At 41.2% G+C, this 14,814-nt stretch overlaps 1 protein-coding gene across 2 annotated transcripts in view; it reads left to right on the top strand.

Annotated features, from left to right (window-relative positions):
• Positions 1-14,814, top strand: part of DOCK8 (dedicator of cytokinesis 8) — a 94,086-nt gene that overhangs the window by 4,004 nt on the left and 75,268 nt on the right. For both annotated transcript variants that reach the window (XM_075410549.1, XM_075410548.1), the window contains exon 2: positions 13,066-13,168. In XM_075410549.1, coding sequence (XP_075266664.1) covers positions 13,066-13,168 — 103 coding nt within the window. The remainder of the gene's footprint in view (positions 1-13,065; positions 13,169-14,814) is intronic.

Below are 14,814 nucleotides of genomic sequence, written 5' to 3'. Positions count from 1 at the left end.
AGACTCTGCAACTCTTCTGTCGGCAACCTGTTCCACGGTTCCATTACCCTCAAAGTAAAGAAGTTCTTCCTCATGTTCAGACGGAACTTCCTGTGCTTCAATTTTTACCTGTTGCCCTTTGTCCTGTTGCTGGGCACCACTGAAAAGAGCTTGGCCCCATCCTCCTGACGCCCACCCTTCAGATATTTATAAGCATTTATTAGGTCCCCTCTCAGCCTTCTCTTCTTCAGGCTGAACAAGCCCAGCTCCCTCAGCCTCTCCTCGTAGGAGAGATGTTCCAGTCCCCTCATCATGCTCGTAGCCCTCCGCTGGACTCTCTCCAGTAGCTCCTCATCTTTCTTGAACTGGGGAGCCCAGAACTGGACACAGTACTCCAGATGGGGCCTCACTAGGGCAGCGTAGAGGGGAAGGAGAACCTCCCTCGAGCTGCTGGCCACACTCCTCCTGATGCACCCCAGGATCTCATTGGCCTTCTTGGCAGCCAGGTCACACTGCTGGCTCATGGTCAGCCTGTCGTCCACCAGGACACCCAGGTCCCTCCCCACAGAGCTGCTCTCCAGCAGGTCCGCCCCAAGCCTGTACTGGTGCATGGGGTTGTTTCTTCCCAGGTGCAGGACCCTTCACTTGCCCTTCTTGTATACTATGTATACTTTTTATGTATTTTATCTATTTTATATAAATACATAATTATATATAAAATTTATGTGTGTATATGTATATAAATTACATTGGTAGCGGTTGACGGTTGGCACACCTGAGGGACAGAATGCCATGCAGAGGGACCTGGACAAGCTGGAGAAGTGGGCCTGTGGGAACCTCATGAGGTTCAGTAAGGCCAAGGGCAGGGTCCTGCACCTGGGTCAGGGCAATCCCCCCTATCAATACAGGCTGGGGGATGAAGGGCTTGAGAGCAGCCCTGCTGAGAAGGGCTTGGGGGTACTGATGGATGAAAAGCTGGACATGAGCTGACAATGTGCACTCGCAGCCCAGAAAGCCAACCGTATCCTGGGCTGCATCAAAAGAAGTGTGGCCAGCAGGTCGAGGGAGGGGATTCTCTGCCTCTACTCCACTCTGGTGAGACTCCACCTGGAGTCCTGTGTCCAGCTGTGGAGCCCTCAGCACAGGAAAGACGTGGACTTGTTGGAGCGGGTCCAGAGGATGGAATGCCTCTCCTATGAGGACAGGGTGAGAGAGTTGGGGCTGTTCAGGCTGGAGAAGAGAAGGTTCCAGGAAGACCTTATTGTGGCCTTTCAGTACTTACAGTGGATTTATAAGAAAGATGGGAACAGGCTTTTTATCAGTGCCTGTTGCAATAGGACAAGGGGTAATGGTTTTAAACTGAAAGAGGGTAGATTTAGGCTAGATATAGGGAAGACATTTTTTACAGTGAGGGTGGTGAAACACTGGAACGGGTTGCCCAGAGAGGTGTTAGATGCCCCATCCCTGGAAACATTCAAGGTCAGGTTGGATGGGGCTCTGAGCAACCTCATCCAGTGGTAGATGTCTCTGCTCATTGCAAGGGAGTTGGACTAGATGACCTTTAAAGGTCTCTTCCAACCCAAACTCTTCTATGATTCTATGGTCGCTGTACTTACCCTTGAGGAACACCACTCATGACTGGTTCCTGTTTGGACATTGAGCCATTCATTGTAACTCTTTAGATGTGGCAGTCCAGCCAGTTCTTTACGCATCTAACAGTCTGTCCATCAAGTCCATGTCTCTCCAATTTAGAAGTAAGAAAATTGTGGGCGACTGTACCAAAGGCTTTACAGAAGTCCAGGGGAAAGACATCATTTGCTCTTCGCTTGTCCACTGATGCAGTCACTCCATTGTAGAAGGCCACTAGTCTAGTCAGGCATAATTTTCCCTTGGCAAAGCCTTATTGGCTGTCTTTAATCACCACCTTGTATTCTGTATGCTTCAACATAACTTCCAGGAGGATCTGTTCCACAGTCTTACCAGGCACTGAAGTGAGGCAGACTAGTCTTGTTCCCATGTACTGGTTTTGTTTAAGAGCCTTTTTAATTTGGCTATAGGAGATAACTGGGGTGGTTGTATTTCAGGAATATCATTATACTTTTTCCTCCCTTCATTAATCTCTATATTCAATTTTTCCCAGTTTTTCAGCTGAGTTCAGTATGTGATTTTTCCCAGTTGCCAGAGCATGTATCTCCTGTTTCTGGTTTACAGGGATTGATTATAAACTGACCAAAGTTTCTGCTACTTTCTTTCACAGAATCACAGAATGGTTGAGGTTGGAAGGGACCTCTGAAGGTCTTCTGGTCCAAACCCCCTGCTCAGGCGGGGCCATCTAGAGCCAGTTGCCCAGGACCACGTCCATATGGCTTTTCAAGACCTCCAAGGAGGCAGACTCCACAAACTCTCTGGGCAGCCTATCCCAGGGCTCAGTCATCCTCACAGTAAAAAAGTGATGCAGGTGGAACCTCCTGTGTTTCTGTTTGTGCCCATTGCCTCTGGTCCTGTCACTGGGCACCACTGAAAAGAGCCTGGCTCCATTTTCTCTGCACCCTCCCTTCAGATATTTGTAAGCGTTGATAAGATCTCCCCGATCCTTCTCTTCTCCAGGCTGAGCAGTCCCAGCTCTCTCAGCCTTTCCTCACAGCACAGATGGTCTGGTCCTTTCATCACCTTTGTGACCCTTGGATGGTCTCTCTTCAATATGTCCATGTCTCTTTTTTATAGGGAAGCCCAGACCTGGACACAGAACCTAGGCATGTCTCACCAGCACGGAGCAGCGGGGAAGGATCTCTCTTTCAGCTGGCTGCCAGTGCTTTACCTAGTGCACCCCAGGATAACATAAGCCACTTTTGCCACAAGGGCACATTGCTGGCTCGTGTTCAGCTTCAGTGCAGTCATGGTCTCTTAACGACCAACTTCATCACCGCTGTCTAGGACCTCTGGGTCCTTTTCTGCAAAGCTGCTTTCCAGCTGGGTGGCCCCCAGTATATGTTGGTGCATGGGGGTGTTGCAGGTACAGAACTTTACACTTCTGCTCATTGAACTTCATGAGGTTCCTGTGAGCTCATTCCTCCCTCTGAAGGGCAGCATGACTCTCTGGTGCATCAGCCACTCCTCCCTGTTCAGTGTCATCAGTAAATTTGCTGAGGGTACACTCAGCCCCATAATCCAGATCATTAATGAAGATACTAAACAGGATTGGATGCAATAGTTACCCCTAAGGTATACTGCTAGTTAATGGCCTCTAACTAGACTTTGTGCCACTGATCACTACCCTGTGGGCCTGGCTGTTCAGCCACTTTTCAGTCCACCCCATTGGCTGCTCATCCAGCCTGTACTCCACCAGCTTTAGACCTGAGTTTCCTTTAGACATGTAAAAAACCCAAGCTCCTAAGTGTTTCTTCTTCCCAGGAAAAGTTCCTTCCTGACTTACTGCAAGATGATTTCCCGTAGTTTTCTATGTCATCATTGTCTTGGTGTCTTATGGGTTTGTATTCAGCATGAGGAATAGAGTTTACATGGCTCTAAGGCAGGTGCAGAGGAGGGAGAGAAGACAGGAAGCTCTATTTCACGTCCTTCTCATAAAGGCCAGTCCCCACTGTAGCGTCTGCACGTAGATGCTTTGCACCACTGCTTGGATTCAAGGCAGTCTGAGTGAGCAGAAAAGATGAGGAGAAGTTGGGACCATGGTTCATGCCTGTTGTTACCAGTTATGAGCGCTCACTGCCTTTGAACACCTAAACAGCCTTCATGTGCCTCAGATGGCTGTTTTCTTAGGTGTAATAACCTCTCTCTTTTCTTTTGGGATGTTTTTACAGGTACTCCTCCACTGCAAGGGAGAGATGTAACCTGCAGGAATAACAACCTTCTAAATCTACCACAAAGTCAAGAATATTAAAGCAGGCTAGGGGTCGATCCTATCTATTGTAGATAGCTCTAACGATAATAGAGGGAACTTCCTAGTGCCTGTAAGGTTGTCTTTTCATCAGCCCTACAGATAATTCATTTGCCTTTGCTAGGGTGTTTCCAGAGAGCAGTCAAATTAGACTAAATCAGTGTAGTGCTTCTAAACATGTTTTACAACTGCACTTGAGCAAATGACAAATTTAAGTGGTATACAGTTTGGCTGGTCATTATGTATAATTCAAAGCAATATCAACTGATCTGCATCTCACATTCTAGAATTGATAAGTGTTACCCTTAAGCCCAGCTATATCAAAGCCGGTCTGCATCCACACAGTTTGTTGAATTCTACCCGGGAGTAAGCTGCGCTGTAGACCATATGGTCTGTAGCTGGAGGCTACGAGAGAGACAACTGCATGAAAGGAGGAACGCTGCTATAATATCTGTTGTGGACTAGGCTTAGATTGCAAGCTGTCATGTTTTATACAAGCACAAAATCAATGAAAAGAAAAGCAAACAGTGCACAAAGCCATGCTGGTCTATGCGAAACTGTGTGTATGTGTCCTTAAGACATTTCTAATTCTTATGGGAAACCATGTGAGCGTTGCTTCCTCCTCCAGCAGAGGTGGATTGGAAATCAGCTACAGGAGTAAGCTGAGGAAGAAACCAATATTATGTATCAAGATTATGCCATAGTATATTAATTCACAGTGCTAATATAAATCCCTGTAAGTATCTGCTCATTTTTCAAGGGTAAGATTATTCAGGATGCTTTTACTGGGTGTGACATACTATTGTCCAACATAAAGACTAAATGTACAAACCTTTCCTCTGGTACGCTGTGTGAAAGATTACAACATTTCCTGCCTAAAATACATCTAACTTTTAGGAAGTAGAAACGGAGTAAGAAAATGCCCTCTCACTACTTTTAAGAGGATAAAAATGCCTTTGGTTAACCACAGTGACTTACTTTTGGCTTGTATTTTTTAACCCAAGCTTTACGATTACCTGTTCTGGGGTGGTCTGCCTGCTGTATAATCAAGGTGATAGTAGCCACTTAAGTAGGGGGTTGATAACAAACACAGGCCCATCCAGTCAAATATCTGTGAAAAATTACGAGTGCGGGGAAGATTTGCTCCGTAAAACAAGTGTACTCTTGATCAGCAAGCAGGCTGCTGTAGAAAGAAAGCCTTTAGAGAACAGCTGGCCATGCAAGCAGAATACTGTTATTACTGTTGAGACAGATGTTATTGACAGGTGTTGTTAGCAGGAAGCTAATCTTTTCATCTGACTGCATACTCAAATTTTATTTTAAAAATAACTATATTTTCTATTAGAGTTGCTGAAGGCTGGTGTTATACTGTATTTATGTATCTGTGCAATTGCTGGTATCAGACATAATAATCCCTGCTGCATGATTAGAATACTCAGGTTTTTTTGCTTGGTGTCTGGAAGATGGCTGGTGAGCAGAAAGTGGACTTTAGGGTCTGAGCAGAAAAGCTGCATTTTAAAATCCTTTTTTTAAAATCTTGTGTCCCTCTTAGACTTCAGACAGCTATGTGGATTGTGAAGTCTAGGCTGCAATTTGTAAAGAGGTTCTTTTTTTTATACGGTAGAAAATCCTAAGCTTACCCAAGAAAAACGTAGTTGGAAATGAGAAACATTTTTATGTCCACAGGGTCCCGTGTATGAACATTCCTTATTTATCTTTCCACACAGTTCTCATTTTCAGACATGAAGTGAAAACCAGAAAGGAAAGCAAATTTAATGTTGTATTTTAGATCTTCTACCACTTTTAGGTTTTAGAGTCATTAAAAATTGTGGTTCATAAGCATAGTTCAGTGTAGTTGTCCTTTTTTCTACTCCGGCTTGTTTTATTTTTTTAAATTTGATTTGAAAAACACACACCAGACTACAGTGTAGTTTGTAGCAGTAGGAAGAGAGATAGCCTGTGAAAACTGCTTACCTGATAACATACACTAGATGCTTGCCATCATGAGTGAAGTTACAGAAAATAGGTCCAGGCCTAGATCAGCATTAGGGCCAAGCTCATATAAAAAGTTCATGGTATTTTTCCTCACGACCTTTGTGGAATAATACCTGCACATGATGAATCACACAGTTTCCTGAACTTCAGTAATAATGACCTGGAGACTTTTATAAAGGAGGCAGCATGGCTGGACTTAGCATTTTTCCCTAATAGTCAAGCAAACTGGGTTAGGTAAGAATAAATTTTATTTCAGTTGTCACATGAGTTGAGCTTTGCAATCATTATAATAAAAAACCTCATGTTTAAAGCATTGTTAGAACAAAGTTTAACCTTTCCCCAAGCTTGACATTTTCCAGATGAATCACAAAGTCAAATATGGTTTGTAACTTAGGATGTAAAATGCCTTCTATCATCCAGATGTGTTTGTGAGGGTGTGTAATATAATATTATAGAGTTCGTACCTGTAGTGATAGCCAGCAGATGCAAAAATGTATTCTTTATAACAACATAGTTGTGCCAAATTATGTGGACATTCGTATTTTTAAAAGTGTGAATGGAAGATCCAGCTTTCAAGTGTACTAACTTTCTTAGTTAACGCTCTGGATCCCACTGAAGTTGAACCAAAATTCCCTGTTCTAAAAATGACAGTACCTCGTCATGTACTTGAAACTGGGCCAGTTTTTTTCAGGTATACTGCCCTAATAAAAGTCCCTATTTTTTCTAGTTAAACTTGCAGCTCTAAACAAAAAACGATATTCTAAGAAGCAACTGGAAAAAACCCAACTTAAGGTTTTTCTATCACAGAAAGTTCACACTGAAGCTTCAGAAATCTGTGTTCTTTGGAAATGAGGGGCCAAAATATTAACACATTATTTTTCCAATTCTACTGTCATGATCAGTTTAAGTCTCTAATGGGATCACAGATAAGATTGTCTGTTTTCCAGGAGATAGCACTAAACTATCATATGAAACATTACATCTAAAAACGCTTTCATTGCAAGAGCCAGCCAGTCAACAACGCATGCACAGTGTCTTCTCAGATGTTATATGATAGCTTTTGCATATTGTCTGTAGAGCACAGTGATTAAAAAGCACAAAAAAGCATGGTTCATCAGGACCAAGTCCTAAGTCTTCAGTTTCTTTGCATGGCAAGAAAGTATGGTTGTCCTTTTCCTCCACTGCAAGCATTAGAAAATTAATTTTTATGTGTCCTTATGACTCTTTCAGAGGGAGAAACAGCAAAATTGAGTGGCAGTGAAAAATCTTCGCTGAAGGATATTTATTCCCTTAGCTGATATAGACTCCTAATGTGGTGGACCCCCAAGCAGGGGTGTGCTGGAAGGTGTATAGCCTACCTGAGCCATCACGGAAATGGCAGCTGGTTCAGATGGACCACTGCTGTGAACAGTGAGCAGCAAAGCAGTGCTCTGGTGCCTTAAGGACCGATTAGCAACTTGGAAGAAAAACAGGCAGTTCCACTGGTGGTAAGAAAAGGACTTCTAAGCAAGGTTCCCATATTTGCTAGTTAAAGATCTGGATTGTTGCCCAAAACTTTGTGTGTGTTTGTGTGTGGGAGTGGAGGAGTAGGGTATGTAATTGTTACCTTTTTCTCTTCCAGAGTTTTGCTGTTTGTTTCTGGTTGTAACTAGAGAAGTTTCATGTTAGCCTCAGAAAAAGAACATAAGTTAGTTGAGAATTTTTTATGTGAATGTCAGATAAAAGGGATTACTCCTCATGGTAGCCAAGACTGAATATTTTACCTATTAAGCAAAAGTTTTCACTATTTTACTTTATGATTCCACCATCTGTATACATTTAAATGTGAATGTTACTCCGTCCTTGGGGGTAGTTCTCATAGCCCCTTTTATTTCATTTTTTTGTCTTTCCTTGCTGTCTAATTGTGTACACAGGTCTTGCAGAAGACAGCTCACCATTCCTCAGAGTCTGCTGGAAGGGATTCTAAGGGTGTTAAGGATTACTCTTCCTATGTCCCTCTAGTAGATAACTTCTAATCGTAGGTAACTTTGGTTAACTTGATCCAGTAGATGTGTGAAGCACACTTTTAAGATGAGTTTTTTCTTACGATTGCAGTTAATAGCTGATCTTTAAAGCTGTTATCTGTTTTCTTTTGTATCTAAATTGCTAGTTCTGTGTTTAAGTTTTTATATAATGTACATACTAACAAAATACCCATTATGCCTGATTTTAAGCTACCTATTTCAGAGAACTATGTTGCTTAGCAGAATTGACAGTGAAACTGCATAAGCAGCTTTATGCATTATAAGCATGTAATTTTAATTACAGAACCCAGCAGTGTTCAACCATGGATCTAACATATGCCAGAGAGAGAAAATAAGTGGCTATTTAATCTTCCTTTCCTGATACCTCATCTAGGCTCAACCAATAACTCATACCTCCAGGTCCTAAATCCAGCAATGAGCTCTGCCCTGAGAAACATCTCAGAATTTGACCTACAAGTTAAATTTAATTTTAAGAACTTCTAGGTGTAATCTGTTAGTTTGGTTACTCTGTTGGTTTAATGCATTATGCAAACTACACATTTTGCATTGGAGAATATTTGTGAAATACAGACTATGTCTCAACTTTTTGTTAGCCACTCAGGAGAATTGCTGGAGAATTGTATCTACCAGTGGGACAGACACTGGCGAAATTCTGATTAAGCAGCATTACTATCTTTTTTCTCTTTTTTTGGCTACCCTCCGGTCCCATCTGGGTGGATCAGGAAGTCTGGTGAGTTCCAGCTTTTTCAAGATTTACACCAGAGGAGTGCAGCATTGTTGTTCAGGTAGGGACAAGGCAAAACAGACTGGAGCAGTGAATTGCAGTTAACAATATTTTACACCAACACCATGGAGCAGCCAAGGATCTAGAAAGAGCCTTAGGCTGCCATCATCTCCTGTTTTTCCTATCTTGCAGCATGCCATGTGAACGCTGACTAGCTGTGAATTCAGCAGCGACTGCTGTGGGAAAAAACCTCCTCCAAATCTACGCCTTTTTCTTTTCAGCCAGTGTTTCCTCTTTATGCTAAACAAAGGGACAGGTACTGACATGGGAGGTCTGTAGAGCTGTTAACACTGCTGAGTCCCATTTCTGGTCTCTGAAAGGCTTGCAGTTGCCCAGATGCTGTTCTGGTAGTTCAGAGACACGACCTGCAGTGCCAGTGTGCTCTTGTCACTGCAGCATCACCAGATGACCACTTCCAGTGTCCTGCTGCCTTGGCAGGGTGAACATTTTTGCTGATAGCTTATTAAATGTTTCTTTCTTCAATTTAAGCAGTTCACTTCTTCCCTTTGTGGACATGAATTGCTCACTGTTTTCTTCACAGTTTGCTACCTTTTACATAATTGAGCATAACTGCTGTCTCCCCTCATTCATATCCTTTGTAAACTGAATGCATCTGTTTTCTCCATTTTCCTGATGGGTCATCCTTCCCGAAATTTGTGCCATTCTGACTGCTTTCTTTTGGAACCTTTTCAATTTGATTGCCTCTTACTCTGTGGTCTTCTAAGTGTCTACATCAGCCTTAGCACTGTCTTACTGGCTGAAACAAACAGAAATAACTTCCCTTTTTCCTGACTTATGCTACTTACTTAGTAAGTGTCCCAGTCCACTCTTTCAGAGCCTCTTCTGTGGCATGGCTATTTGTTTAGAGCATTAATTTCTGTTTTCATATTTCTGCGTTTGATTTATTTTTCTTCCTAAGTTTGGGAGTTTATGTCTTTTTATTGAATCTAATTGTGCTAATTTCCCTCTGTTTCTAAAATACAAGATAATTTTGAGTGCTAGTCCAGCCTTTCAGAGTACTCACAACTCTTTCCAGTCTGATGTGATCCACAAATTTTATTACTGTTGTTATGTATATCATCATCAGTGTTGCAAAATAAAATATTGACTGGAATTACACTGAGAACAAGTTAACTTGCTTCTCACTTACAGTAATACACTGTTTGGAATCTCTTTACAATTTTCTTTTGAACCATTGATGACTGTGCCTTGAAGATGCTTTTTAACCAGTTTTAGAAACAGCTGTGAGGATTCCATTTCGCTGCTATCTCTTTACTTTGCTTATAGGAAAGTCATAAGGGACATTATCAAGAGCCTTACTGAAGCTGGTTAAGCAACCACAGAAAAGTATTAGCTTGGTCTTACATGACTGCCCTTTGATAAATCCATATTGGCTGTTCATCATTACCTAATTTTTCTTTTCTATACAAATAATTGCCAAACCTTTTGGACCGTGGCTTACTACAGTCTGTGGTTTCTAGTGCGCTATGCACTTCATCATCAGACTATTAATGAATGGGCATTATTAAGGTGAGGTTAATTTTAATGATACATATGATTTAATTCACATCTTGCTTCACCTGGACACCAGAGTTTGGGTCCTGATGCTCCAATTGCTTATAAGTTGATTGCCCAGTAATTTGCTTTATTATCTTTTCGAGTGTCAGAGATCGGCTGATTGGACCATGATTATTTGAGTCCTCCTTTCCAGATATATATTTACCTTTTTTCCTCAGATTATTCAGTGACTGCTTTACATTCATCCTTTATCACTTGCTGCCTTTCGTTATTGTTTTTGAGCACATAGCTAGACCCACCGTTGCTGCTAAGGGTGACTGTAAAGCTCTCCTCAGAATCAGAAAGGGCAGCTGTATAGGCGGTTGAGCTAACAGTATGGCCACAGCATGGATACGGACTGCAGCCTACATAAAATCTGGGACACCATGTGTGCTAGGTTAACGTGGACCACTGTTTTCCTGCAGGTACCCAGATGGTGTGTGAGGTAGCTGTTTGATTAGAAAGCAGGCATCTCGCAGACCACAGCCATTGTGGCATTATGATTGAAGAGCCATCTTGAAGGATCTCTGTTTGGTTCTCAGGTTTTCAAAACTTTCCATGTTGATCTAACACCCACTTTTTCTCCATGTTGGAGTAGCTGACTTGTGCTTTCAGTTTAGTGTCTTTTAGCAGCTCTGTCTTTCCGCTGCTTAATCCTAGTAGATCCTGCCAATCATTTCTGAGTTAGTTCAAGCCAACTTCGCTGTCTTCTGTTATTCTTACTGCATTTCTTCTCCCTTACTTCATTCAGTGATATGAAAAACATGAAATCAATCCATTGAACTACTCTTAAACTTTTTAAATTTCACTTTTATAGATTACAAGATTCTTCATCCATTAGACTGATTTATTTTGCAGGTTCTTTCTTTCAATATTGGGGAGCCTCTGGATTTTACTGATCTTGAGAAATGTATTTCCTTGCAGTTAGCTGGGCTTGCACAGTCTTTTACCAGACAGCAGTTTGGCCCTTCATCCACATGCATGCTTCCTCTTTTGTAGATGAAAATTCATACCATTTCCTGTTCAAAGAGTCTGATGACCCCATATCTGGTATACTTCAGAGATATGTTAAATCATTGTTTACAGCAGCAACTTCTGCAATACACTGTAACACAGTTTTTACGTCCAGTAAACCAACATCTGCTGCTATTGTTTACATCAGTAACAGATACTTCTGTACAGGGTAGAAACAGACTCAGTTTGAAGGAAAATAATAGCTTTGAATAATTTGAGTTTTACTTTGCTAGATGCATTCATGATCAGAGATTATTTGTAGTGGGAAGATGGAAAAAAATAACCTTGTATACAAGTATCTTTTGTTTTGAAAATAGGGCAAAAATAATCTAAGAAAGCAAATACTTCCTCACTCTCCCCCTGTGTGACTTCTTGCTTATATAATTGTCGAATCACCTTTAAAAAAATCCCATTTCATCCTGTCTGATTTTTGGAATACCAATGCTGAACAAGCATTTCTTTTCCAAATGGATCTCTTTCTCTGTAACTCTGGCTTTGCTCGCTCTGCAATTGCTGCTGCCTTCAGAGTAGAGCAATGTCCCACTCACACCTGGCATGGCCTCTTGACCTGGGAGCAACTACTTGTTTATGCATCTTTTATTTTAGAAATCGGGGCTAATAGCTTTAATACCTTCCGTGAGATGCCTGTCCCTCAAGAGGAGCAGAACTGCATTCAGTGGAGCTTAAATTTTGTCACACTTGTTAAGAAAAGAAGTAGCAAGACATGCAGTATCACAGAATAGGTATAGTGGTCATAGAAATCAAGACACCACGGAGAAGGTGCACACCGAACAGGCCACCTCTGTCCTGTGGCACCTGGTAAATCTAAGACACCTATCTGTGATTGCTGGAGTTGGAAGAGCATCTCAGACAGAAGGGAAAGTCTTCTTACACCTCTATTTTGCTGTCTCCCAGTGGACTGCCCTGGTGGGCGATAAGTTTGGGTTTTTTACTTGGAAACAGTGTAAGTGCATCTTCTTCTTTTAAAAATCTTGTCCTCAGTGGTTATGGTGAAATATTGTAGATGTTTTGTTATTATTTTGTGGCTGGTTGGTCTTAAATCACATTAAACATTAGTTTATTTGTTTCCATGAAAAACAAGCAAGCTACTCTGATTACTGAATTTTCAGATTCTATACATGCAACAGTACTATAAGTCTGGGATTTCTGAAGAATTCAGTACTGGGCTCTTTCTGTTCCCATTGAAGTCAGTTAATTGGCATTTAAGAAGTCTTTTTCTCAAAGTTCAGCTGATACAGTATAGGCTGATATTTAAATTCATAGTTTGGTTTGCCTTGTGCTTCTCACAGCAGACTGTGTTATTGGTAGAAGTCTGGGCTTACATTGTTCAGTGAGTGTTTTTATCTTGTCTTCTATTTATCTTTAACCTGTCTTGTTTTTATCCCTTGGTCAATTACCAGTTCATTAAAATATTTGCATCCATGATGTACATCTTTCTTTCTCTGCTCTGTTATGCTATATCTTTGTTTTGCAGAAATGAATCTGCAAGTATTGCTGTGCAGGTTGCAGTCACACTCCCACTTAAGGGCAAGGTTATTCTTTCTTGCATTGCAAGGACTACAGTATGATGAATGCAGACAGAAATCTGTTGGAAGAGCATCAAAATCTTAATTATGTAGGACTGTAAATGTGGGGTTTTTTTGAGGTTTGCATCAACTACAAAACAAGGAATCTAGAACATCATCAAAATATGTTTCTGAACACTGGGACAGGAGACTAAGCTGGCTAAACTCTAGCATCTGGAATTTGTATGTGGATAACTGTAGTTATAAGGGCTTTTCTCTGCTTAATTAAAGGCACTCCTCCGCAGAAATAAGAAAGCAGTTTACTCTCCAGCCAGGCTTTGCGCAGTTCTGTCAACGAAGCTTAAGTACCCCTGGCTTTTCTACTCTTCATCTGGTAAGTTATGGGTTTATCTTCTTTGCACAGGTTTGGCATCTCCATTGCTTAATGTTTTTAGGGTAAATGAAGTTATCTTCTTAAACTGCCTTGCTTTTCACTGGCTTCTGCTTGAAGCTGTTAAAAAAGACTCCCTGATGAGCTGAGAAAATTATGCGTTTGAAAGAATGGAGAACAGTCCTTAGAGCCTGAAATAAACAGTCTTACTGCATTCTACTATAAATTAATTATTAAGCGTTGGTAGTATATTGCATCTTGCCTTGCTGGAAGCAGTCAACTCCACCAAGTAAATGCGTTGTGTGGTGGTCACAGACAATTTGGAAAAAGAGGTAAGTGAGTAAAGAGAAAAAACGAAAGGTGGAGGCTCAGGTAGCGTGGCTTGATCGGCAGTTTGCAGAGCTAGCAGCAGAGGCAGCCCACTGACCTGTTTTTCAGTGCTGTAGAGTAAGCATGGTAAGCGCGATATGCCGAAGGATGCCCTGACTGGTACAGATCTAATTGAGTCAACTGTTACGTGACTCCGAATCATCTTCATCCTTCCATGTGCAGTCCCCCCGGAAGAAGTCAGACCATATGACACTGCCCTTACGACAAAGGGAAAAATTGCGAGATCTTTTGAATTGCCTTTCAGGGACACGGATATTCTGCAAACGTGCTATGTCATGAATAAAACTGACTTAAGATTTTGATACTCTGCTTCTTCCTACGCTTTTAATTCTTTGTTTTTTATGAGACCCGATAAGTAGATGCAGGAAAAGTCTTTGTGCACCAGCGGTTGTGAAAAATGTAAAGCACTAGATGTAAGCGTTTATTTCCTGTGTGTCAGGGCCTCCCGCCACTACTCACTTCCTTAATCTGAAACGCTGCGGTGTTCTAACTTGTTCCTTGCGGTTATTCAGCCTGAGAAGTCTAGGTCCTCTTCTTCTACATGCAGACAACTGCTTTTGCTCTTGAGAAACTTGATAACATTTCATTTCCTGGGTATTAACGCCGTAGCTGCCATTTTGTGTGCTGTCGCAATCTACATGCCTCTAATCCATCATCCTTGAAAAGGTATGTTTGCAGTGATGATTTGTGGCATTTTCTGTAGAATAATTGTTTTGCACACTTGTATGATGTGTGAAAAGGAGTGTTGTCTTCTCCGTTGAAACTAACTCTATTTCCTGTGATAATATGCACCAATTGTTAGGGAGACCATTACCCTCCATCTGCATTTACCTTTTTCACCATCTTTTTTACATTTGTATCTAATTTGTGATAGTCCAAAGCACACATTTCTAGTGATTAAAGCTTATTATTAATACTGCAACTAGAAGAAGTTAGAAGATATAATGAAATGCAATGAATTTGACTTGCCAGAATGGAAAAGTGTGATTTCTGAAAGGAAGCGCGATGCTTAATCAAAAATCAGATTGTATTAAGCAAAAATGTTTTGCATGCAGAACATTACATCTTCAGCAACTGAAAAGATGTAATATGCTTTTGTATACTTCAAGCTGTATTTTACTTTAAACTTTTGTGGATTTTTTTTTAATAGATCTTCATATATATGTACTAACACGTAATGCTTTACCCACTGGCAGTATGATAAGTGAACTTCAAGGATATTATGGTGACAATTAATTAGAAATAAATAGCTAATAAAG

Source organism: Opisthocomus hoazin, chromosome Z (genome assembly GCF_030867145.1).
Source record: "Opisthocomus hoazin isolate bOpiHoa1 chromosome Z, bOpiHoa1.hap1, whole genome shotgun sequence".
In the NCBI taxonomy this organism is placed as follows: domain Eukaryota; kingdom Metazoa; phylum Chordata; class Aves; order Opisthocomiformes; family Opisthocomidae; genus Opisthocomus; species Opisthocomus hoazin.
Note: the sequence above shows the minus strand (reverse complement) of the source record. Positions and strands in the feature narration are given on the sequence as shown.